This window comes from Atractosteus spatula, chromosome 7 (assembly GCF_055471065.1).
Source record: "Atractosteus spatula isolate fAtrSpa1 chromosome 7, fAtrSpa1.hap1, whole genome shotgun sequence".
NCBI lineage: Eukaryota > Metazoa > Chordata > Actinopteri > Semionotiformes > Lepisosteidae > Atractosteus > Atractosteus spatula.
Genome location: NC_142712.1, coordinates 62903702 through 62929516, shown reverse-complemented (window position 1 = coordinate 62929516; position 25815 = coordinate 62903702). Strand labels below are relative to the sequence as shown.

General features: G+C 40.2%; 2 protein-coding genes across 2 annotated transcripts; one reads left to right on the top strand and one right to left on the bottom strand.

Annotated features, from left to right (window-relative positions):
• Positions 1-5252: 5252 nt before the first annotated feature.
• On the top strand, positions 5253-21926 carry snx22 (sorting nexin 22). The gene is made up of 7 exons (XM_088920112.1): positions 5253-5476; positions 15802-15885; positions 16656-16760; positions 19101-19195; positions 19413-19445; positions 19940-20007; positions 20875-21926. The coding sequence occupies exons 1-7, from the start codon at positions 5402-5404 to the stop codon at positions 21015-21017; spliced, it is 603 nt and encodes a 200-aa protein (XP_088776238.1). The 5' UTR covers positions 5253-5401; the 3' UTR covers positions 21018-21926.
• A 116-nt stretch (positions 21927-22042) lies between these two features.
• On the bottom strand, positions 22043-25476 carry ppib (peptidylprolyl isomerase B (cyclophilin B)). The gene is made up of 5 exons (XM_088920111.1): positions 25262-25476; positions 23797-23910; positions 23536-23629; positions 22921-23105; positions 22043-22423 (listed from the first exon to the last, which is right to left on the bottom strand). Exons 1-5 carry the CDS (start codon positions 25394-25396, stop codon positions 22301-22303), a joined length of 651 nt encoding a protein of 216 aa, XP_088776237.1. The 5' UTR covers positions 25397-25476; the 3' UTR covers positions 22043-22300.
• Between the last annotated feature and the right edge of the window lie 339 nt (positions 25477-25815).

Here is a 25815-nt window from a genome sequence, read left to right as displayed (position 1 = left end):
AAATAACTGAAAAAAGAACGTCTTAAAAAGTTTTGTTTGTCAGCTATCATTCAGGCGTTTTATTGCAATGGAAGACACGTTCATTAAAAAAATGCCAAAAAAATACAAATAGGTTTTTACAGTGACCTTTATTTTCTTCATGTAGGAAATTATTTTCCTGTGTTTTACATTTATAGTTAAAGTTTTATCTTTCCCTCTAGTTGTTTAAATACAGTACCTAGCACCTTATCCCTACTTGGACAGTTCATTACTGACACATCGTTCCCCTTTTCCTCCCCCACCCCTTTCTCTTCCACTTTCATACTTTCACAGATAAAACCACGCTTAGTTATAACAGGCCAGCAGTGGAAAGCCTCGTTGTCATGGAGTTGTCTTAGTAAACCTTATTAGGCCGTTTGTCTCTGGGGCAGCACCCCAGACCATCTACATGTATAATTTTCCTCTGATCTAGCAATTTATTTTCCACACTGTTAGCTTATTCCTTAAAAGTAGTTTGTGTAATCTGTATTTAACTAACGCCTTTTTGCTATTACTTAACTCCTGGACATTTATTTGTTTTCATAATTCTTCAATCTGTTGCTGGTATTATTTATGAAAAAAATTAACTGTTCTGAAACTACAAGATATTTCCTGGAGTGGATGTGATGGAAGGAAATTAACGCTGCAACCATTTGAAGGCTAGCAGTGCGATGTTCTGTGCTTTAGTGATGGCACACTTTATTCAATCGCAATTCGCAATACACAATTTTCATCATCTGTAATCGGATCATTTATCATCCCACCCCAGAGCTGGACCAGAATCCCTCTTTTCCAGAAACAGGAAAACCTCACTTTTTCTGGAGAGAAAGCTCCCTGGCGTTGAGTTTTAGTACTTTTAAACATATGCTTTGTAGTTCAAGTAGGTAGCTGCTTCAGTGTGCGTACGCAGCAAAGGAGCAAGACACAACTGAAGAAGGCTGCATAGCCCAAACTCTGTGTCTCTTTTCTTTTCAACATGGAATACACCTTTACCTGTTCCTGTGCCCTCATGTAGACAGTACAGTCACCTTCACCAACAGCGTTGATGGCCTGGTGTGTCAGTCAGGGTGTTTCTGAAAACAGCTCGCACCTTTTTTGACTTTCGGCAGTGCACCAAGCCAGCAGTTTCAAGGCACGTGCCTGACACTGTCTTGCGCTCACATGCCAGTCAGAAGGAGACTTGAGGTTCGCGTCTGGAGAAGCCGGAGGAGGTCAAGGGAGGAGCCAGTGCAGCCGGAGCAGGACTGATTTCATGAGGACTCTTCCAGCACGAGGTCACTGACGAGGCCCGAGAGTCAGGCAGGCTACTTCCTGTTCTCTTCCAGCACATGATCTCACAGTTTGCTGATGCTGTGACTTTCAGCTTCAGTGAGGATTTTGACACAATGCAGGGTTAAAGGCAATGGTAGGGGGAGGAGGGAGGGAGGCTTGGTGTTTAAATGGCTGTGGCTTCTCATACTCAGATTAAAAAAAAAAACAATTCAAACAGGTTTGTGTTAACAAGGAAGCATGCTGAAATGTTAACGTAGGCTTTTACTGCTGTACAGATAGATCAGGCTTTCTTTGTGTGCAAGCTTAAACCTAGAGAATCAGTGTTTATAGAGAATGCTGAAATGCTTGCTCACACTTGTCCTGCAGCAGACACTTAAAATTGTTAGAGAATGACTGTTTTAAGTCTCTTTGTGCCTTTGGGACTGCCAGCCTGCACAGCTCCTTCTCCCTTCAGCAATGTGGCAGTAAGGAAGAATATCTGTGTGCTTGTTAGCCCCCTCTGGACAAAAATCACAGCACACCTCCCCCTCCACCCATCCCTACTCTTCACCTGACATTTTCGTCACACTCTACACCCCCAAAACACTGTCTGCCTGGTTCCCATAAAAGCTTGCAAAATGTTCCCATGTGTTAAGGCCTTACAAGTCTTTGTCTCTGTTAAAACACAAGTGATGTTCAATCACAGGAGTCTTGAGTCAACACAGAAAATAAATCTTAAGACATCTTGCTCATTAACAAGCTCCAGTTTGGGTTCAGCTTTTGTGATTTCTAGGATTGATATAAATTATTCTACCATACCCAGGCTTGTAATGTCAAGTACTGATTGACTGAAAGGAAGATCAATTTCATACTCCTGAAGAAGAAAAAAATAGGCTAATACTTTCTTTAGCCTGATTCCTAATTTTTCACTATATACAAATAAATCAAACTAGATAAAAAATGCCCCACCAGATATTTTACTGGTAAATTATGTACAGTGGTCATTGTGGTACTCATGCTGTCTGTCTGGCTTCTGTTGAACGCTTCTGACAAAGATTAACACAGTACTTTTTTATGTCACAATAGATGTGCTGTTAACATGGTGGGGCATCTGTATGCTAACAGCACATCTACTTCAACATACTGTAGCATAGCACTGTGTTCCCATTAGCTGAAAGATTTCCACCATTCCAAAGCAGTCTCGTTCTGGAAAGGAATGTATTGCATGTCTCTTTTGCTGACTCTTTACCCAGGCCAGTGCATTCGTCCAGGTTGGCAAATGTGAAAGGAGCTGTTTTTTCCAAGCTTGAAACTTGAAGCTTGACTCACTGCCTGTCAGAGAAAGGGAATTTGCTCATGTCTCTTACGTGAGTCCCAATCAAGAAGTGGAGACAGGAACTGTGACTTTTAGAGTCTGACTTTGTTTTTTTATTGGCTCACGCCATTTCCTCAATATTTCAAGCTCAAAATCGAAGGGGTATGAAAAGGAATATATCAACACTAGATAGTGACCTTGAAATGTAAGAAACCATAGTTTTGTGAATTTTCAAACTAAAGTTGCGATCAAAACAATTTTACAAACATACATTCTAATTTTATTAGACTTAGTGTCCATAAAACTAATGCTGAAGCATTCAGCCAATTTTATATATACAGTAAGAGAGGCCCCTTTGAAAACATCCTTTGATTACTTATAGTAACTAGCCAGATTCTATTCAAAACATTAGACTACCACTGGATTTCGACTGGAAACTAGCTATAGAATTAGGATTTCTTGTTGCATTCCTGTCTTACAAATAAGAAACAATATTTGTTTCATTTCCTACAGTGTAACGAGATGCTCTTTTGGTTTTGAGATGCTTGGGTTTTCCAGTAACACCCCACATATCTCCAAAAACAGAAGTAAGAATGGTCACTGTACCTTTTGTTTCCTCTAAAATATACCGGTTCTTGTCAACTGTTCGACTTCCGTTATTTATCACATTTAGCTCTGCGTTTGGGCATCACGGTGTCATGGCGGTTAATATTTCTGCCTCACAACTCTGGGGTTATAGGTTCAATTCCCAATCGGGGGCACATTCTAGGTGGAATTAGCACGTTCTCCCTCAGTTAGCCTGGGTTTGCTTGTGGCTCCCAAAGACAAGCTGGTTAGGTTAATTGGTGTCTCTAAATTATTCTTGTTTGACTGTTTGTGTGTGCCCTGCGATGGACTGAAGACCCAAGCAGGGTGTTGTCTTAGCATGTTGACTGGAAATTGATTTCTGATGAAGGGTGTGTTTTACTGTTGGGTGTGTGTTTCCATGCGTCTAATCTTGTGGTGTCAACATTCATAGAGGCAGAGCCCAGCGAATCTACTGCAGGGTACTGAAGTACTGTAAATGCTTCTTTCTGCACTGTGTGAAAAAAAAACAACTGTTAGAATAAGTATCATCCTGGGAAAAAATAAGTTACAGACTCAGTCTTGCTTCCTTACAGTCTTGCTGGCTTACAGACTTGTACACAGAAAGTACCACTTAGCTGCTGGTGACAAAAGACCAGTGACAGCTGCAAAAAGCTCTGTATGGAGGGCAGCTGTGTCTCATGAAAATCACACCACTTTCTATTAGTTGTTCCTCAGCATAGCATTCCTACAGTATGACGACATCTTATCTGTGCTTATCCCAAGTGTATTTCAGGTACAATGCATTCTGGTGATAATTACATGCATGAAATTAATTTCATGCAATCTATATTAAAATCAATTGAATAGTTTGTACTGAATTGATATAACTTTCACTGCAGTAGCCAGATGTGACTGTTAAGAACAGACTTTGTGACATAACTGGAGTGGAGAAGACAAGTGATTGTATAGGACTGGCACATATTTCATTAGAACATTTACATACCTACTTTACTACATTCTCACAATTTAATTACATTAAAATACTTGTTCGATATTTGTAACCACTTTGGTATTTTTAAAGGAAATATCTTCTTAAATATCTTACTACTGTTAGTTTTTTTTCTGTCAAACATTTTCTTTAAATATTGAGTTCTAATATTTGAAAGCGTTTATTTCTGTGAAACCCACTGCTGGGTTGGCTTAGGAAATGGTCAGTTTTAAAATGAAACTCTGTGCAGCAAGTAGGCCTAAACAGAAATGCTAACGGTTGTGGGTTATAAACTAAAAATCCTTAGGCAGGGCAATGGTTCCAAAAAGCAGTGTAAAGTCTGAATGCATCAAATTACTGAAGGCTCTGCAATAATTATTGGATGTAAACCTCAGACCAGCAAAATTAGTATCTGTCTGGTGCTTCATTTGTCCAAAAAGTGCAAAAATATTACAGTGCGTTTGAGTTATGCATTTTAATGTCATGGGTATCTTAAAAATATAGAGTTAAGAAAGTGGTGAAATATAAACTTTTTTTCTCCTTAATCTACAAAAACATGATTGGAGTCGTAGTACAGGGAGCCTTTTGATTTAAGACAAAGGAACAGGAACAGAAAAAAAACTTTTTAAAAAACTATTTAAAATAAACTATTTATTATTTTTATAAATAAATATAAAAAATAAAGATGAAAAAAATACAGTTTTCTCTGCATCATAAACGAAGTTTCCATAAGTGCTGGTTTGATTCTTCAGGTAAGAAAAGGTTACATTTTAGCTATCGGAAAGTGCAAAGTACCATACTTCTGAGCGCTTAAATTACAACGTAGAAACTTAAGATGTCCAGTATTTACTTATTTTTCTAAGGTCACCCCAAACAAAAACTAGTTTATCGATACAGCGTGGTAGGTAGTCAAAACTAGCTTCACACACTACAGTAAACGCAGCAATTTGGTGTGTGGGTGGAGCTTTAGTCGAGGACACACCGAGTTCTCGGTACAGAAAGCCAACAGTTTGCAGCACTCACTTCACAAGGTGCAGAGAATCCCCGAACTGTGTAGCTGCTGTATCACCTACTGTAACTTCCACCGTCACAAGCTCTTCGCTTCCGGCAAAGGTGGGCTGTGGAAGTCAAATCCAAGGCGAGGAGGGATCAAGCTGTATACTGACAAGAAGAGGGCGTGAGAGGTGCGCTTTCCAAGCTACAGAGCAGCCGAGCTCCCAAGCGTGGTCTTGCCTCCGCCGCAGACACATCCCGGGGGAGTCATGCTGTATCCCGCTGTGATTGAGGTGTCCATCCCGTCTTTGGGCAGCAGCCCGGTGGATGGAAAAACGAAAACGGTAAGTGCAAATCGACTTTTGTGTTTGAACGCATTTTATGTGAACGTCCCACGTCTTTTTAGTAAACCTTTATAACCCCGTTGTTTGTTTTTAGAGCTATGCAAATCGTAGCTGACACGTTTCCCAAATTCCATATACAGTACTGTATATCGACAGTTTAGAACTGGTGGAATACTATATTATCACGTGAAGCCTACCGTTGTACACTTAAATTATGTGCCTTTTTTTATTTTTTCTTCTTCCACTTCAACAGGTGCCGGTATCCGGCTCATTTAATTTAAAAAGCACTAGAGGAAAAAAGAAACTGATCAGCTGAAGTGGTTTTTATTGCTTAAAGAAAATTGTGTGTCATGGTTTGCACGGTAAATAATTATATATCATGTTTCCTGTGGGTTGTATTTCACCTTGCAGAGAATTGTGTGTTCCCTATAGAACAGAGGTTAAAAACTTCATACACTGCACCTTGCAAATACGGTTCAAATACGTGGCTCTGCAAATATGTTCCCATCTTGTAACAATTTCCTCACAGCGATTTACCTTGATCGAAAAGTAATACCCGAAGCCAAGACTGAGTAGAATACAGAATATAGAATGGTATATCTGAATCTGAACACCGTGTCCTCTTACTCACTCCTAGATTCGTTTATGATTAGGACCATAAACTATGAAGTAAAAGACAAATTGTCTTTTTATTACATAATTGACAATTGTCAATTTATTTTAGTGCCAGTTTCCGATGACAGAAAATTAAACCAGTAAATTTCCACTGTGTCAGTCTGCTGTGAAACAAAAGCTCAGAATCCATCATCAGATTTTTACTGTCCGAACACAGTCTTCATCTGACAATCTCAGCAGTCTTCATGAGAACTCAATTGTTTCTAAGCCAGTGAACTATCAGCAATTTCACCTTGAACTTGAAATAAATCATGAGAACCTCACCTTGCACAGCTTCCTCGGTCACTCGCTGGTCTACCAGTAGAGTGTGCAGACAGTGTTGTGTTTGCCTGTCTGTACACCATAGCAGGGAATGTAAAACACTAGGAAAGAGGAACATCTCCTCTTCTACAGTAACTGATGGATCCTTTCCCTTTTCCTTCTTAATTCCAAAATTGCTACCCCTCTGGAAAAGAAGGAGATCATAGCTAACAGGCAGATGAACTGTATCGGTATTACTCTGGCTCTTTCACCGGTGGTGATCTGATTGAAAAGAATGCCACGCGGGGCTTTGTCTTTTTATAAGCAGACAATAATAAAGTGAGCCCTGGATTTATTTCTGTACCCTACGCCACGATGGCACCAAGAGCATCCACTGACACTGATTCAAAGAAAGCCCGGCTTTTCTAGGAGTAATTTTACCCTGCTGTTTCCTGCAGCTGGTGGGAATGATCATATCATAACAGGCAGATCTCTGTGCAAGCTGCGGGCAGCTAAATTGGTTTGCTGGACAGCTGAAAGTGCCGTTCAGATCTATTTCTCTGAAGGTGACGTTTACAAATGTGCATTTTGTACTTTTGTGAGGGAGTAATAGTATTATCATTGCCTCTGCAGTCAGCCCATTTACTTCTAGATTAAACAGTGTGTGTTCATCCCTAATTGATGCTTTTCTGATCGATTGATATCCTCTGGTATTGGGTGGTTTTCAGCTATAATAAAGGATTAGAACTGATGTTACAGTGCATCCCTTCACAGTAATATAATCTGTGCTGTGCTGTACTTCTCTGTTTTGTGTTCTCTTACGGTCGGTGATACTGAGTGTCTTTGTTTCTATAGTAGCCATTATAGTAGAATTAATCTGCTTGTTTTGGGCTGTGGGAGGAATCCAAAACAACTGGCACAAAATGCATGTGAACACAAAGAGAACATGCAAACGGCACCGAGTCAGATGTGCTGCTTTGCGCTTGAATCCAGCTCTGACTCCGAGGGAGTGGTGCTGACTACAATGCCACCATACTGTACTTCTACCCAGGCGCTTTTGAAGTGCTATTTGAAATCCTCCTGTATTATTAAATACATACCATGGCCTTGCTGCCCGGTCTTTATTTAGCCATGGAGAGTAGAGAGTAAGTGACAGAAATGTATTTGAATTAATCCTTTCAAATCAAGTCAGGTATTTGTACCTTTTCCAATGTTTTAATGTGATCTTTAGAGTGTTTCTTGCCAAACGTTTATTTGTATGGTTTTCATGGAGTTGTAGTTTTTAGACATGCTTTGTGTTCCTTTATCCCCACTACATACGCCAAGAACAAATCCTCTAAAGGTAATGACTAAGGAAAATAAGAATTGCACTCCCTCTGTGGAGTCTGTCACAATTCATGAATCACATTTTGTTCGTTCTAGGAATATTCACAGCAATTCTATGAGAAAAGTCTTACTCGTCACCAGCCTGAGTGTTACAGTATGTCTAATTGAACCAAGGATCGTATCCAGCCAGTTTCTTGAAAGACGCCAGAGTATTATTTTCAACATAATACCTTGGCAACTTGCTCCATACTCCCACACCTCACTGTGTAAGGAAGTGCCTCTTCTTTTCAGCTTTGGAATGCACTTTCATTGTCAGTGTCAGTGCAATGGCAACAGAATTCCTCACGCCTGGTTTTGGCGATGGGATTTGTCGAATCTCTTATCGTGACATTTGGAAAATTTGTAAATTACGTGTTTTCTCAGGTATGTTTTCTTCAGCGTCAGAGCTCTAATATGAAACACTGAACGTCTAATTTCTGAGAAAGAGCAGATTACACTAACTTGTTTAATAACTTAATATAATATTTTTTGTTAGTATTCAAATTAATGTTTCCTAATTTGAAGAAGAGATTCCTCATAAAATGTCTTCAAGCAGAATTGAAAACATTGCTTTTTATTTTCAGCTCCTTTGGATTTTGGTAAGACAGCCAAAAAATAGCTTATGCGCATTTGAATTATTTTAACTGCCCTACCTGACTTAGTGTAGAAATCATAATGCTCTTTAATGTATTTTTGTGAAGAGCATTTGATAAGAATTTGGTATATAGTCTGACACTAATTTTACTCTGAGTTTGAAGGGGAATGTAAGTCAGTCCCAGGGTAATTCTGGAAAACTACCAAGAAAATTAGTGGAAACAAGTGCTATCTATCCCTTCTGGTGTAATGTTGCGCTTTCCAAGTGACTGGACAGAAGCTTTCTATTCCAGAGTTCAGGATCAGGATTCACAGCCAGTATCTTAAACCTGTTGCCCTGTCCATCTTAGATTTTGATTTGAGATAAAAGGCTGCTTAAAGGCTCTTCAAGAAGCATTTAAAGCACCTTAAGAACTACAGACTGTACTGCTCATTTTCTGGAATCCAATGTAATTCTTTCAGCGCCAAGGCTTTTATAGATCTGGATCTGTACTGTAGTTCCAACAAACATGTCCTAAGCAAGTTCAAAATGAAAAAAACGTTTTACTGCCCCAAAAGGAGAGTGGAAGTGTCAAGAACATAAATAGTCAGAATACGCTTTTTTCATTTCTTTGGCATAGGCTCTCCCTCTTTACTGATGGTCTCCCAGTGTCCCACTCAAGAGGGGAAATGTTAAATGTCCAAGAAGAATAGGGCACTATGTGCAGATGGGGGTACTGAGAGTCTTCAATGCAAACATCCTTTTGGAGACAGTGTTTACTTCTTGGAACCAATGCACATTGTGGTCTTGGATGAGAGGAGTTGTTTTATTTAACAACGGAAGTATTTCAAGTCTTTCCACATGCGAAACAAAGACCAATTTGTAGTCAGAATGGTCTGTATTGGAGTGTGAGTCGAGTCTGAATGCTGATCTCTTGAGGTAGGCCACACAGTCCTGGAAGAATCAAACAATTGTATCACAGTCACAAACAAGATGCTTTGCCCCCCACAAGATATCTTCGGAAGTGTTGGTAAATTGGGAATTCAAACTAAATCGCTGTCCTCTTCAAGCTATCACCAGTTAAAATAAAGGTTGGAAATACCTACATAAAGCTTCAGTGATATTTACAAATAAAGTTTATATACATACACACAATTAAGAAAAACAGTCAGGTGAGATGGCTATTTTAAGACAAGTAACATTTTTTAGAAGAGCTTCTTTGCTTATCTTGTATTATTCCTACATCAATTAACATTTTTTTCATAAGAAGGACAGTAGTCAAATCTTTTTGTTGTTTGCCTGTTGCCTTTTACATATTCCCCTTGAGTCTGAGATGACAAAACCTATATTACCTACCAACCTTCCCTTCAAACAAGATTGAGATGATTATTATGTCTTTGATATTATTTATTACTTAGATATGAGGTTGTGGAAAGTAGCATGTGTTAGGGTACAGATGGAAATGGATCGGTGATGAAGTGTTCTGGATTTTAAGCACCCAGTCTGTGTGGAATTAAAATGGTCCACCCTACCCCTTTAACAACGCGCAGTGTGATGTTCCATGTCTCTCACTTTGTTGGCAAACACAGGTGTGTTGAGTATTTCATCTCTTTGGTGACAGTTAATCCTTTAAACTACAAATCCTGTGTGTTTTAAGGATTAATGCTTCTGGTGTCCATTTAACAGCAAATCCTCTCCCTTTTCAGCTGATAGGCGTAAGACTGAAAGGTTAGAAGAAGTACTGTATAGAAGTTCAGGTGTTCCACCCACTTGATAAACGTTTTATGAATGGAGGTACAGTATATGCTATGCATCAGGCCACATTCTGAAAACAAAATGCAAAGGCTTTTCTTTATAAGGAGCCCTTAGTATCCTAGGGCAGCTTCAGCGTGTAACTGAGTTAGCTGCATTTGCTGAAGAGAAGATGAGAGTTCATAGATTTGTTGCGTGTGGACTGGGCAGACTTTTTGTGGCATGTGTTTTCACATATTCAAATGAAGATTCCTTGATTGCATTGATTTTAAACAGGACTTGGTTTCTAATTTATTTTAAAAGCACTTTTTGTCATTTGTAATGATGTAGAGCAAAGTTATTATTATTATTATTATTATTATTATTATTATTATTATTGTTATTATTATTATTATTATTATTATTATTATTATTATTTGATGTGGTTGTAGTAATGCTAACTCTGTTCATGAGAATGGTAGCTCACTGCCTTTAGAAGTTTTTTGAATGAAGCAGTTATAGAAGTAATCTGGTAAATGGCTATATAGATTCTGACTGCATGAAACATCACTGTAAGTGATCTTTTTTTAGAAACTTCTAGGTTATTATGCAGTGCTTTTGTGAAGTGAAAATTTAGAACCAATGCATTCAGAATTCAAAGGTCCAAGGACAGAGGATTCTCTTTCTGTTGTAAAGAGGATTTGAAACACCCAAAAGCAGTTTATACAATAATGCTTCTTTCATTTTCAGATGATGCGCTCCTATTTTTACCAAGACCACTCTTGGTTACTTAGTAAAACAATCCTTAATATGGTTTGTGATGCCCTATTACTTTATATTCATAGAAGAGAAATCTTTTTGGATGGAGTGTAACACTTCAAAGCCGAACAGTTTAAGCCCAGATCAAAGTTCTGAAATTCTGAAGGGCACTTCTGAAGGGCTGTCTGGATATTTCACATTTAGGAAGTTAGTATTTTTGCATGCTGAACAGGCACTTTTCACGAGCTCGTGTAACAGAGGCTGGGGCCATAAGCTTAAGTCATAAATCCTATACATGCTGTTATAGAAGTGCTGTAACCAAAATTATCCCTGAGTCACGTGTAGTTTAGTTTAAGAGTCTTTGATGTTATTGTTCTTCTGTTTCAACACTTGCCACTGGCTGCTTCACTTTCTGTCTGACCATTGATCCCTTTGTCGAGACAGCATGTTGTTAATATCTGAGGAGTTTAGGAAGTGACTGTCACTATTTTAAGCAGACATGTATTAAGCTTCAAGTTAAAGTTAAGGCTTGGTAGAAACTAATTAAACATGAATAATAAGGCATATTAAAACTGTGGTAAATATTTCTTAGCTTTGCAGTAAAGACTTACCTTTTAAGTTTAAGTATTTCAAGTACTAATTTTTAAGTTAATTTTAATTCAAATTAGTTACTCTGGCAGCAGTTTTCTGATACCAGGAAAATGTTATTACCTATACACGTTGTAGGATAAAATTGGTTTACATTAGTTCACCAGATTATGGTATGCCTGCATGTAATTTGTTTTTTTTTTGACTGAGGAATCGAAATTGTACTGAAATTTGAAACCACCTGTCAGACAATACAGTTTAGAAACAATTTAGAAATTAGAAACAAGCATAACCACACATGAATATCACTTTTTCAGCCCTTGCATTCCTGGAATTTGTCAGAAGTAGTAATTCCAGTAGTACTGGAAGCCTCTACTGTCTAGCGAGAATTAAGGATGGTTGTATTATATCTTAAAAGGGCAGAACTTAGTCTTCCACCTTGGACTGAGTATTATGTCCAGAATGCACAAACATTTTTCAAGTCTTTACTTCACATTTGTGGTAATATGAATTAAAAACATTATTCTGCAGAGAGGAAGTCAGGTTACATAATGTAGTGACTTGTTACAAAACAGTTGGTATAATTGGTCCAAATGCAGAAACATGTATCCAGACAAACGTCGCTTTATGCTTTGCTTAATTTAAAGAACCCTTTGACTCAGAAAAAGCGGGTACCATAACTACTGTTTTGTTTGAAAATGACTATCCAGGTCTAGAAGCAGATGACAGGATTTTTGTGCTTTGAAGCTCCTTTAATGGGACTGCATATACCAAAGGGACAAATGTGCTGCAGTTGTCAGCAAGAATTTCCTTTCAGGTTCCTGTCTGTATTCTCATGTGGAATTGATTCAGGCTGAAATTTGGACACTTGATTTTAAGGCTTAAATGTCTTTGCCAATTTTTTTTTACTCCAATCTTTTTAATTGCATTGTTAATGGCCCCTGATATAAGGTTCATGACTCGGAGGCAAAGTTTGATTGAAATTGCCAGGTAAGACTATGCTCCCCAAGGACTGCACCAAATTGGACCAGGAAGGAAAAAGTTATGTTTTCATCATAGTGATGTAGTTAACCATTGGACTACTATTATGGCTATTATTTCTGGCCAGCAGCCATATCACACTGCAACTCAAAACTGGCAACCCACTGAAGCTCAGCAGGTGTGAGCCTGGTCAGTACCTGGATGGGAGACTTCCTGGGAAAAACTAAGGTTGCTGCTGGAAGAGTGTTAGTGGAGCCAGCAGGGGGCGCTCACCCTGCGGTCCATGTGGGTCCTAATGCTCCAGTTTTGTGACAGGGACACTGTACTGTAAAAAGGCACTGTCCTTCGGATGAGATGTAAAACCGAGGTCCTGACTCTCTGTGGTCATTAAAAATCCAAGGGCGTTTCTCAAAAGGAGTAGGAGTGTTACTCCAGTGTCCTGGGCAAATTTCCCTTTGGCCTTTACAAATCATGGGCTCCTAATATTTCCCATCTATGAACTGGCTTCATTACTCTGCTCTCCTCCCCACTGAGAGCTGGTGTGTGGTGAGTGTTCTGGCGCACTATGGCTGCCGTCACATCATCCAGGTGGGGCTGCACACTGGTGATGGTGGAGGGGATCCCCATTACCTGTACAGCGCCTTGAGTGGAAAGTCCAGAAAAGCGCTATATAAGTGTAAGCAATTATTATTATTCTTTTAAGTCCTGTAGCTGTCACTTTGTGAATAAGACTGTCTGTGTTTACTTGTGTGCAGGCTGGAAGGTTTCGTGCTGTCATTAACTGGGCGAGAGCCTATCATAAAGAATACTTTATACTTTATGATGTGGATTTAAGAGTTTGATGGTGGAGAGAAAGGCAGAGCCTCTCACACAGAGGAGGAAGCTTGCTGGAACTGCACGCCTGCAATGAGTGTGCTTTTTTAAAAGGCCTCTTCCTGTACTTTTTCAGACATTGGCTACACCTTCCCCTCCAGTGTTATTGTTTGTGTAGGCAGTGAAACAGTGGAAGCTTTTGCTTCTGCATCTCAAGTTACGCTAAGGTTTTTAATGCAGCTTGACTAAACTGAGCGCCTCACCCGGGCTCAGAGTCCAGCCCTTTCCAGATTACATTATATTCCTCAAAAAACACAAAGCTTACAGTGTCACCACTATACAAAATCTATTTTTTTCTAATTTAGATTAAAATAGAAAAATGTTTCACACATAATACCTGTGTTAGTCATGAAATCAACAACAGCACAAAACAGTTCTAGGTCTGTGTTTGTGGAGCACATTCTGTTTCAGTGTCAGAATTCAGAATGTGCCAAAAAGGTGAATATGTCTGAATATGGGGATAGATTGCGTGCCAGAGAGTAGTTGGACAAATATGAAGTAAGAGAGGAAATGTATATAATTTGTAAATTAACAGAATAAAAAATAAGTGAATGGTCCACATGATGATATGCAAAGTTTGAAAGTTTATTTCAGATGGCTCCTCTTGTGAGGAGGTGACTTTGGCTTCTTTTCCCATGTGCTTTTCCTCTTCAGAAGACTGAAAACACCTCTGGCTGCTGTGGGCACTCCTGGGGCAGTTCCCAGCAGAACCTGTTGAAACAGTCTCTCCAGGCTCCTGGGGCCACGCTGTGTTTTGATAGAAGTCTTGATGCTTGGCAGTGAACTGCACGGCCTCCTGGGCCTCAGGCTGAGCCAGCATTTCTCTGGTGCTCTTTTCACTTTGCTTTCCGAGCACCAGTAAGTTGGGTTTCACAGACAGGATAGAAGAGGGGAGCTCTCAGTGAACTCCTGCCCTCTGGCTGGCTGCAGGCTGCTCTGCTGTGGTCCTGAGAAGGCTTCAGACTGCCGTTCTGTGACCTGAGCACAGTTCGCAATCTCTGATTATACAAAAGTTACGGGCTGCTCACACTTCAGGGACAAGCGTTCCTAAGAATGTTCACTTAAATAGACAGAGCATTCACTGCACATTGTAACAGTATTCATGCCAACTACAAAGAAAAACTGAGCTCATGGTTTAAAGGAAAATTGAATTCTCTGTGGTGTCTTTAGATCCCATCACTTTGATACCTTGTGTACAAGCCGGCAGTGTATATATTAGCCAAGAAAAGGCCACTTAAAAAATCACTTTTCGGGCTTAGATGCATCATCAGATTGCTGGGGTGCCCCTGCCTGTTGTTCACTTCCTACAGCTCTGGTATGTTGCTAAATTCTGTGTTGTTCCCTGGGGCGGTTGTGTCAGTGGGACAGGACTCGTGTGTGTGTGTGTGTGTGTGTGTGTGTGTGTGTGTGTGTGTGTGTGTGTGTGAGAGTGAGAGTGAGAGAGAGAGACTGCAGCTGTGCTCAGAGAGCTTCGTGCTGCCCCAGTTCAGTGTGCTGGGGGGGGGTTCTTTGATCTGGCAGCCCTGAGCCATTCAATGGGCTCTTTGTAAATTGGGTCCTTTCATAAAAATTGTGAGACTAGCACCGAAATGCTTACCACAAACAAGAATTTTTTGTCGTTTGTAATGAGCAGAAATTGTAACATTGCTACTTATTTATTTAGGGACATTATAATCACAACATTATGTGGATGGTAGGCTACTGACTGTAAAGGGAAGGAGTCTTCAAGAACAGCACTACAGTTATGGGCACCGTAGCAGGCTTGTAGAAATGTACTGAATAGCAGTGGAATAAATGTAAACATGACTGGCACAGCAAATGAAGTGGTTATATTCAAACATGTACTTTGAGAAGTACTTTGGGACTATGTTTCAAAAACATAGCTGAAGTTTTTGCGGAAAGAGTTCTTTGGCAAGTAGTTTTCCATGATTAATGGTCCTTGGGTTTGAAAATTAATAGAACTGTAAGGAATTGTTACTAATGTAAAGCAGGCCTTGGGAAGTTTAGTTTTTGAAACTTTGGGTCCTCTGTGGTTTAGCACAATTGAGTGAGTCGTAAAGAATGTCGAATTCTTTGTGACACTGTCGCTGGATTGATTGCATTAGCTGTGTTCCTCTGTGGCCGATAACACAAAAAGTGCAGTGTAGTGTTTGTGACTGTGGAACAAGCCCTACTGTTGTAAGAGTGTAATGTTTCAGACTATATCATGTAGTGTTTAAAATGGGCACTAGAGGGAGACAAATGATAAATATGTTATAGAAGCTCAGTTCAACGTGTTATAGATTGGACGAGGGAATATTATTGTTATTCTTCCGTTCACTTCATTTCCTGACTAAGTAGAGATTTATCAGATGTGGACAGAGGACTGAGCCAAACCATCTCTTCCTCAGTTTTGATGGCTGCTCTTATAGGTGCTTGCATTGCATATTACCTGAATTTAAGAAAAGGAAAGAGCTTCTATAGTGGGGTACTTTAAAACTGTAGTATCCTTCAGACTGATTTAGTGATTTTGACTTGTTCCTTTTTTTTCCTCCTGCAGGTCTTCAGAGTAGAGGTTCTATATAATGGAAGGAAACATTTTATATTGAAGAGACACAATGAATTCCACGCTCTGCATAAAAAGGTACCCATGTGACTTAATGATATTGTTTCAGGCGCTGCCTGACAGGACAGTTGATTGCTTATTAACCTGAATCCTTCATTTTGTATCATTTCTTCATATGGCTGGATTGTGATTTGGCACGTTTCGTATACTCGCTATTTTTTGTGTAGATTAAAACATACATAATATGACTCAAAAAAAATTTTGAACTACAGTACCAGGAAGAAACAGAGTTTGAAAAGAGCTTGGAATATTGCTGTTTTATCATACATTTAAAAAACAAATCTGTTCTAACAGATTATCTGTTCTAACGGTTATATGAAAGGTGGATATAACTATGAAATCAGTTTAGATGGGAAGCAAGTTAAAAATGCTCTTGAATCCATGACCCTCTGCTATAGAGTTCAGAATGCTAATTACTGCTCCATGCTGCTTCCTTAAACACACTTTCTCCATCTGGGAATAAGACAAAACGTCTGTCTTGTCATCGTTCTGAGGCACTTTCAGAAATCGCAAGGACATTTTGCTGCACAGAAGTGGGAAGTGAGATACAGAGCTGCACACACTCGCTTGAAAGCGAGCAAAGGCAGCAGTTAACTGTCTGTGTGATTGACTCATGCTGCTCGCAACCTGTTACACAATAGTGGTTTGCGTTGTCTCCATTTGCAAAGAACACACCGCCTCTTTTCTGCCGGCCTGCCTTCACGTAGCAGGCCATGGCCGGGGCCTGGAGATGGATCGAGGCCCAAGCCCTGGAGTTCAGTCACTCTCACTTCCGTCTCCCTCCGCAGCTGAAGAAGATCCTGCACACCCCGGATTTCCCCGGGAAACGAGGCTCGAACTGGAGACAGAAGCCCCTAGAGCAGAGGAGACAGGAGCTGGAGGAATACATCCAGGTAAGCAGCTGAGGAGCAAAGACCAATCGCTTGTTCCTCTTTAGAACACAAATACCTTTACAGGTCACAGTTGCTGAGAAACTAGAGAGAGGGCTTCTTTTCTAATCTTTTTCCAGTGTGTAAATGGAATTTTTGTTAAGGCACTTTTTTTACAAAGTTTTACCAAAGCTCGTGGAATCTACCCTGAGTTGCATGTTTGCTTTTTCTGAACTAAACCACAGCGTTTGAGTCACAGGCCAGAGAAAATGGGGATGTTTCTTTTCCTTTAGTTACAGTGCCCTCCAAATGCAAGTCATAATTGCTACCTTTTCTGTATACTCAAGCTATTTGAATTTGAGTTGAAAAGATGAATATGAGGCAAAAGAACAGTATCTCACGTTTTATTTCGGGTTACTTCTGTGCTTATAAGTTGTTTTACAATAATAGCACTTTTGTGTTCAATCCCCCCAGTTTAGGTTGGGACAGTCAGCTGCCAGGTGTTTCCTGTTGCATCGATGGTGCACACATAGAATAGCTGCGAATGTGTAGTTTTGGATTTAGCCTTTGCTTATCCCTTTGGTGTCTGCTTTTAGAGTCAGTAGTCCTAAACCAACATGGAGACTAGAGTACTGTGTAGGAAAGTAAAGCAACTGACAGAATGCTGACAGAAAAGAAGAATTCAGTCAGACCCATAGCACAGAAACTGGGCAAAGCAAAATCAATCATATGGAATATCTTGAAAAAGAAAGAAATAACTGGTGTACTAAACAATCAGCAATGACCAGGTTGGCCAAGGAAAACGACTGCAGTTGATCATAGAAAAATTATCGGAGCTGTGAACAAAAACTCTAAAACAACTGTTGCTGGAATCACCAACCTCCGCAGTGCAGGACTGAAGGTATCACAATCTACCGTTCGCAGACGACTCCAGGAGCAGAATTATAACCTTTAAGGTCGGATTTTGTTGAGATACAAAATAATTGAAATTTAATAAGGTACATTTATATAGTCTCCTCCCTTTTCATATTCATAAATGTATACATCTTCCTTCTTTTGAATGTATATAGTTTTGTTAAAAAGTTATATAATTGTAAAATACTAGGGGAACAAACAGGAATTTTTGCCTGTGATGTAAGGCTGAATAATGGTGGTTTATATGTAAAATGGTTTTGTTTTGTTCTCTAAAATAAAAAAAATAAAAAAGAGCAGAATTATGAAGGCTACACCTCTCATCAGCACCAACAATAGAAAGGACATATGCCAGTTTGCTTAAAAGTACAGAGCTGTGCCAGTAGAGTTCTGGGAAAAAGTGTTATGGACAGATGAGATGGAGGTGAACCTCTACCACAGTGATGGCAAGGTGAAGGTGTGGAGAAAGGAATGAACTGCAGACAATCCAATGTTTACCACTTCATCCATGAAACACAGTGGAATGTCATGGCTTGGGCATGCCTCTGGAACTGGTTCACTGTGATTGTAGCAGCAGAATGACTTCAGAAGTGTACAGAAACATCTTGCCTGCCTATGTACAAGACAGTGCCTCTAAAATCATTGGCTGGTGTTTCAGCATACAGCAAGACAATGAGCCACAACACACTGCCAGCGCAACCGTGGAATTCATCAGGGGAAAAAAGTGGAAAGTCTTAGACTGGACAAGTTAATCTCCTGATTTAAGTCTGACTGAGCATGCATTTCACCTGCTGAAAAGGAGTCAGAAGTCATAAGCACCCCCCAAAACAAACAAGAGCTGGTGATGTTAGTGGCTCACAGGCTAGACGCAGCTGTTACACACACAGGATCTGCGACCAAGTAGTTTTAATACTAATTTAATTTTCTTGTGTTTAAGTTTAAATTAATTTATCCAAATACTCATGCTCGCCTAAAATGGAGGGATGGAACACAAAAAACGGTATTATTTGAGAAACACGTACTGTAAAGCGTATACTCGCAGAAATACCCAGAAATTTAAGGTGACATCATGTACTGTACATTTGCCTCATATTCATCTTTTTATCTCAAATCCAAATTGCTTGCGTTAACAGTAAAAAACAGCAATTGAGACTTAACTGTGACAGAACGTATGGAGGGCACTGTCTCACATAATCATATGGAGGCCCAAGTGTTACAGCTGTTTTTAAGAATAATCACCAGTAAGCTATTGGAAATTAATATAAGTCTCCATGCAAACTCAGTTATAAATTCCCTCATTTTCTTAATGGTCGAGTCTTCATGTGACCAGTAAAAGGGGGTATAATGCACTGCCAACCAGCTGTGACAGAATGTTTTCAGATGATTTTAGCTCCCCATTGTGAGGCAGTGAGGATTTGTTATAATGCATCAGTCTTCCCTCTTTCTCTTTAGGGTGTGCTGCAGAGTAATGAAGAGGTGCCACAGGAGATGCTGGATTTTCTGCGGGTCAGGCATTTCCCTTCAGTGAACAAGACTTACAGCCTTGAGTACGTGATAACCATTCCTGTGCCCCAGGCTGAGGGAATTGTTTCACCCCATATGGGACTCTTTTATTAGAGAGCTGAGCATACTTTCCTAGACACAGAAATAAAGATCATTAGTAAATAACCTAAACACTTGAAATCATGTTAATAGAATGAGAACCTTGGGTATATGATTACCTGAAGTCAATGATCCTCTAACCTGTGTTTATTTAACTTGCAGATCACTCAGTGACCTACAGACAGATGATTACAGGTTTGCATCGCCTCTTACCAGACACTAAAGTGTTAAAATACTCCTTCCTGCCCAATTATTAATTTCAGACAAATCCTTTCCTTTCTTGATCTGTGCAAAAATATTGCCTTTTTCATCTTGTTTAGGATTAAGATTTTCTTTTCATGTACAAATAATTAATTGCATCTAAACATCTGAATGTAGACACAAAGTTCAAGAGGAAGGAATGCATATGGGAAAAGATCACTGTTACTCTGTTGTCCTTTTTTAGTCCATGAAACATGTGTTCCTTTTACCAGAAATTCAGTGGAACACAATCAGATCTGAAACCAAAACTAGACAATTAAAAAAGATCATGTAGTTATAAAAAATATTCCTGGTTAATGTGCACAACTGTGGCATTGAGTGTGGCATCACTGTTAATATACACTTCCCAGAACGTCTGTAACATTCCATATACACAGTGCGTGAATTATTTCTGTGCTTCTGAACAGCAGGCTTTTCTTGTTTTCCAGCTATAGACTCCTCCATCAGCGTGTGGTCGGATTCTCCAAAGATCCCTACATCCTGGCCTCCAGCACAGGTACAGTGTGTTCCCTAAGGATCACCAGTCCAGATTGTTAGATTTAACCACTGCAACAACTCATGATTAAATGAAATACCCCTTGCTATAGCTTAAACAGAGAAAAACCAACAATACAGTCATTAATCTATTGGACTAGTTATTTTATTCAAAGCAAACTAGAGAGGTTAACAATTCCTATTTTACCATACATTTAAGTACCACATGATACAGCTGGGAAAAGTACCTTTCTCAAGGGTATAGCAGTGTCTCCAACAGGATCTGAACCTACAACCAGGAGTCTGCCGCAGTGGTTTGAATCTCTTGTCTAGCAGGAACACAGTCTCTTCTGTCTTTTGCTCTAGCCAAGTTCATAATCACAGGCTCATTGACCTCAGTTCTCCGAGTTTCATTAGAGCCCTCATTCAGGCCTGTTGCCTGAAATGCAGCACTTCGTACCTCTGCCGCAGGAAGATCACTCACCGAGGGAATCTCTGATCAACACTGTCAATCCCACCTGTGTCCGTAAATAAGCAAGCATGTCAATTAAGTTATCACGGAGTAGTGGAGAGTTCATCTGGAATGAAAACCAGCGGAGATAGTATTCCTCCAGGACCAGTTTTGGGAACCTGTGGTCTCCAGTCCTAAGCACTGCTATCCCAGAATGGTTTCCTCTCTAATGATAACCACTTTTGTTCACGGTGCCATAGGTATCACCAAACAAAGGACATGCATGCGCTACCTGTGCAAAATCTTCTCAGCAGCTTTCATTTTTCATTGACCGCCTGAGGACGTAGGCGGTAAGGCAAGGCTTGTGTGTTGAAAAGAAGGCAGGCTCTTGCACACAGCCACGCTCCCGATTGTTGACCTGTGGTCTTTCTGCTGCAGATTTCCTCCCCAACATCATCGTGGATGGGGTTCTCCAGGGCCTGTATCCAAGGGATGTCAAAGTCAGCTTCACGCTGTGCACCAAGCCAAGCAGCCCAGGCAAAAGCATCTCGACCCCAGGGCTCAAGGCCCCAGAGAGTTAGCCCAGGAGCTAAGACGAGGACAAGGGCATCGCTGGAGAGCTGGGGCTCAGTCAGCACTACCACTGCCACAAACTGTCCTTCGCTCAGGATGTGACTAACACAATGCCAGAGTTTGCAGACAAAGAGGTCTCGAGGGGCTAAATCATGTAACTGTTGAACATGGACTAGTGTTTTTAAAAGGGATACAGGACCATAGATTTTATCTGATAGCATAAAATTGATTAGTTATATGAGCAGATCTGTGGGGGAGTCTTTGAAGCACATGAGGAAAAGGTGTATTGGAGAAATTGATCATTTACATTCTAGATACAATATTGTTCTGTACTTATCAAATCCAAAGTGTTAAAGGCTGAATATATTTTTGAATAATTTTATATAAAATCCTTCTGCATCAGTGTTCTTTGCCATTATGATTAATCTCTTCTTTTTGCATTTATCGGTGGTACAAGCTTTAATTAAAAAACATGGGAGAGTGTTCATTATGGAGAATTTAAAAGCTGCTTTGTGAGGCTGAGTCTGTTGTAGAACCTGAGTAAAATGTTTCAGATTTACATGTAGACTCTAAAGAATTGGGCCATCTCCAAATTTGCCATGAGTCATTTCCTCAGCCCTCGAGTGTTTAATCTATAATTCAATGTTGCAGACTAATTTCATTTCAAAGTGTGTAACAACTCCCCTAGCAAGGGATGGTAGGAGAGATTTGTCTTCAAACCACTGATGCATTAGTGATTTTACAATTTTAAAATCAGTCTAATTTATCAGTCTGTAAAATGTACCATGTTAGTCTTGAAGGCATTAAAATCATAGCATGTACAATTATGCAATACTTAATATTTTCATTTATTTTTGCACGAGTAAAATTTGATTAGCTTATTAACAATAAAAGAGTGGATGAGGGCCTGTTTATCATACCAGCCACCCTGTTTGGAGGTGAAAGTTTATACTGGGTGATCTTGTGTAAGTGAACGAGAGGCAACAGCAGAGAAAACCTTGCAACCAATTACAAAAAAAAAACTCAGCAGTAATTTAACAAAATTTTGATCCTTTATTTTACGGTTGTTCTTTACAAAAAAAGTAGTGACCGCTGGGGAAAACCCCACAAGGAATGCCACGGGAAGTGGACCCAGGATGTCATTGGTCAGGCAGTGCTGCAGTGCAGTAGTACAGCGAAAGATGACGTCCTTCTCAGCTCTGCTGGGCAGCGGCGCTTGCACACAGGATAGGGCTGGCGGTGACAGCTCACGCAGGAATTCCTTTTAAAAAACCCCAACCCCTATTTTTGGTTACTCCTTTGCAACGGCAAATGGTTTCTCCACATCTATTTTGCCACAGTCGTGAATGATCACATCTTTAAGCGGCTTGTCCCGGCCGTCTGTCTTAGTGGACTCGATTTTCCTCACAACGTCCTGCCAAAGGGGGGGGGGGAATGGGGGAGGGAGACTGCATTAGACTGTTGTACTGACCGGTCATTTCAGACTATTACAGCTACTGTAAATGTATGAAATATTTAGGAGGCGTGAAGACTACTACTTCTGACATTTGACAATCCAACCATATCTCTCAAACACCTTTGAAAATTTACAAAGGTGAAAAGATGTTCTACTTTTCCCCTGGTAGGAAAGTTATTGAAAAGGAACACCAAAGCACTAATTCTTGTGCCCTCGTTTTCAACCTTTGTGCCCTCAGAAGAAACCCTCACATGAACAGACAATTTCATGCTGCCCTCATGTATCTAGATGTTGTGCACAAGTCTGACTTGAAAACTCCACCTAAAATTGAAATTCCCTTCCACTCCCTATAAGAAAAGTATCCGCAGTCTTTATACTTATTGTTCTGACATAGTGCATCAGAAACCAGACTTGGCACTGGAAGCAGCTCCTCCTGCAGGGCTGCTGAATCTTACCATGCCTTCCAGGATTTTCCCAAAGACCACATGCTTCCCATCCAGCCAGGGGGTCTGGACTGTGGTGATGAAGAACTGGGAGCCGTTGGTGTCTTTTCCAGCATTGGCCATGCTCAGCCAGCCTGGTCCGTAGTGCTTCAGCTTGAAGTTCTCATCAGGAAAACGATCCCCATAGATGCTCTTGCCTGACAGAACAGGTTTGACAGGAGTTTCAAAGAGAATCACACAGGCACCTCATCCATGGCAAAGGCTACATAACTAGAAAGAAGCGAGGAACTTGCAAGTGGAGAGAAGTGGTGGCTGACTGTATATGCAATTGTATAAAATAGCTCATGTGCTCTTTTCAACTGTGAACATTAAAGTGTTAGACGTAAAAGTGCTTTCAGTTTCTCTTCCAATAACATCAGAAAAACTAAGCAGCTGTTTATTTCATTTGATTCGAGTACCTTGTCATCCACTGCCATTACGACGTGTAATGAAACATAGGCAGCATCATTATTCATCTTGTTTTCCTTCTTAAAATGGTCTCCTGGCTCAGTGTCCTGGGGCTTATGGAGCAATATGGTGTCCCTACAGATAGGTTTTATATGTGGTTCAGAGATTCAGGCGTCTCACCCCCTGTGCCATCGCCTCTGGTGAAATCTCCACCCTGGATCATGAAGTCCTTGATCACACGGTGAAACTTGCTGTTCTTGTACCCAAAACCTTTCTATAGAAGGAAATAGGAAAAAAAAAAACACAAGAGGAAGATAAAGATATCCACATCATATAAAACCAACTTGAGTTTCTCCTGAATGGCTTTCTTTAGAAAGTGAAAAGTCTAGAAAACAACCTGTGATTTAGTAAACCAGACAGACTTCTTCTGGGGATGCTCACCTCTCCGGTTGCCAAGGCGATGAAGTTCTCAACCGTCTTTGGGACGGTTTTCCCAAACAGTCCGATTACTACCCGCCCAACATCCTCATCTCCGATCCGGATGTCAAAATAGACCTGGAAAAGCAGAAGCCAGTCATTAATCACTCAAAGGAAATTTACCTGCAAGCCCTTCAAGAGGAACTTCGGCATACAAAATATGGAAAGAATTAGGCAACCAAAAGTGTTTTTCTCTGAAAGGAAGTATTCTGTATATTATAGGTGTATATAGTTGTGTATCATGTCTGTTTTGGCACAGCCCAAAGTATTTACAGCAATATATTATATAGGTGGGGAGCTGCATCAGCATGCGTAGGCTGCAAAGGAACAAGTAAAGGTTTATTCCCTGCTGAAAAGAGACGAAAGAAAACAACATTTCGGCCGTGGAGCCTTCTTCATTTGAGCGGTGAAGGGCTTGGTTAGAAGTAAGAACAATGTTGAGGTATTTTCAATAATTTCTGTTTGATTATTTCTCATTTCTACATTTCAATGCACAACAATTAAACCTAAAATTAACTTAGCTCTTGAACTATACTCCACAGAGAGTCGTTTAAGACCCCTATATTATTGAAGAGAATGCCACTAATTATTTTCAGTATTGATCATTTGTATCTACAGTATATACCTATGCATGTTTGTACATTGTAACTTTCAAATCTTCCATTTTTTTTTACGATAATGTTCTTTATTTCCAGTATTTCCCACTGAAAACTAGCACTTCTTATAGGTTAAAATGCCTAGGAAACGAAGACGTGTTCCAAGCGGACGCTGTAGCAGAACACTTTGCGACAGTTGGCACCGAGCTACAACATACAATCCCCTTTTTTTCAACTGGGAAAAACGCTATCCGTTTCTTTGTTCTGCTTGTCAAGTGTCATACGGGGACACAATAAGTAACCGATGGGCCTCGTCCTCAATTGTATGTGTAACATTAAAAAACGAGTTTTAAATAGAAATAAAACATTTACAAGCAGTAATTGCATTAACGTAAAACATAAAAGCTCAAGGCCTTTTTCAATCCGTGCAGGATGGAGGTGTGCTCGGAGAATGCGCGACGAAGCTCAGTCAAACTGGACTTGTAAGACGAACACCGATTCCGTTTTCCTCGTGCTGATATATTAGGTCGTGTAGCGCAAGTTTTTGTTCGTTTCCCTGATTTATGCATATTTTTAATCACCCAGTAAAAAAAAAATGTACGAGCCAAAGGGGAGTGGTTAGCGAAGCGAAGGAATTTCTGAAGCAAAATGAAGGACGTGGAGCCTAAGCAATAATACAATATGAGGACAATGCGCAAGACTTTGCTTTAATTCCATATTACTCCTTTAGCATGAATGGGAAAACGTAAAGTAGTATTTAACCCGCGTAGTAAATGCTATGTGATTTATTAATAACTCCCTCCGTCTACTCCAGTAAGACCAGCATTCCGTACCTTGGCTGTGACTTTTGGGCCTTTCTTCTTCTCGTCCGCAACGGACCCGCCGGGGAACAGCAGAAATATCACCGAACCGGCAATGATCGCGACAGCGAACAGCAGCTTCATCCTCCTCTCCAAGATGCGAACCATCAAACGGAACAAAGTGGAGCCGTGGCGGGGATAAATGCTGCAATGGGCCCAGAAAAAAAAGAGGTGTATCCGGGGAGGAGACTGCGAATCACCACGGGCCCGGTTAACACCCCCAGGCAGCGCTTAGCCCGGCCCATACTCAATGCCAAAGCCCCCGACGAACTAAAAATACATTTCAATCGGTGCGGCATTGAGCAAAGCAGTCTAGTATAAAAAGGCCCAAGGCTGTTCAATTCAATTGAATATTCTGCCTTGACTATAGTTACCGACATGTTCATGCTGTTGAAAAGCTGTTACACACATGAGCAGTCGCTTTACATGAAAGTGAGAAATCAAAGATGACGTTAATCAATTTGCAGGCACAATCCTGAATAAACAGTAGCTACAAAGTAGGAAAATAATATTCTAATGACAAATTT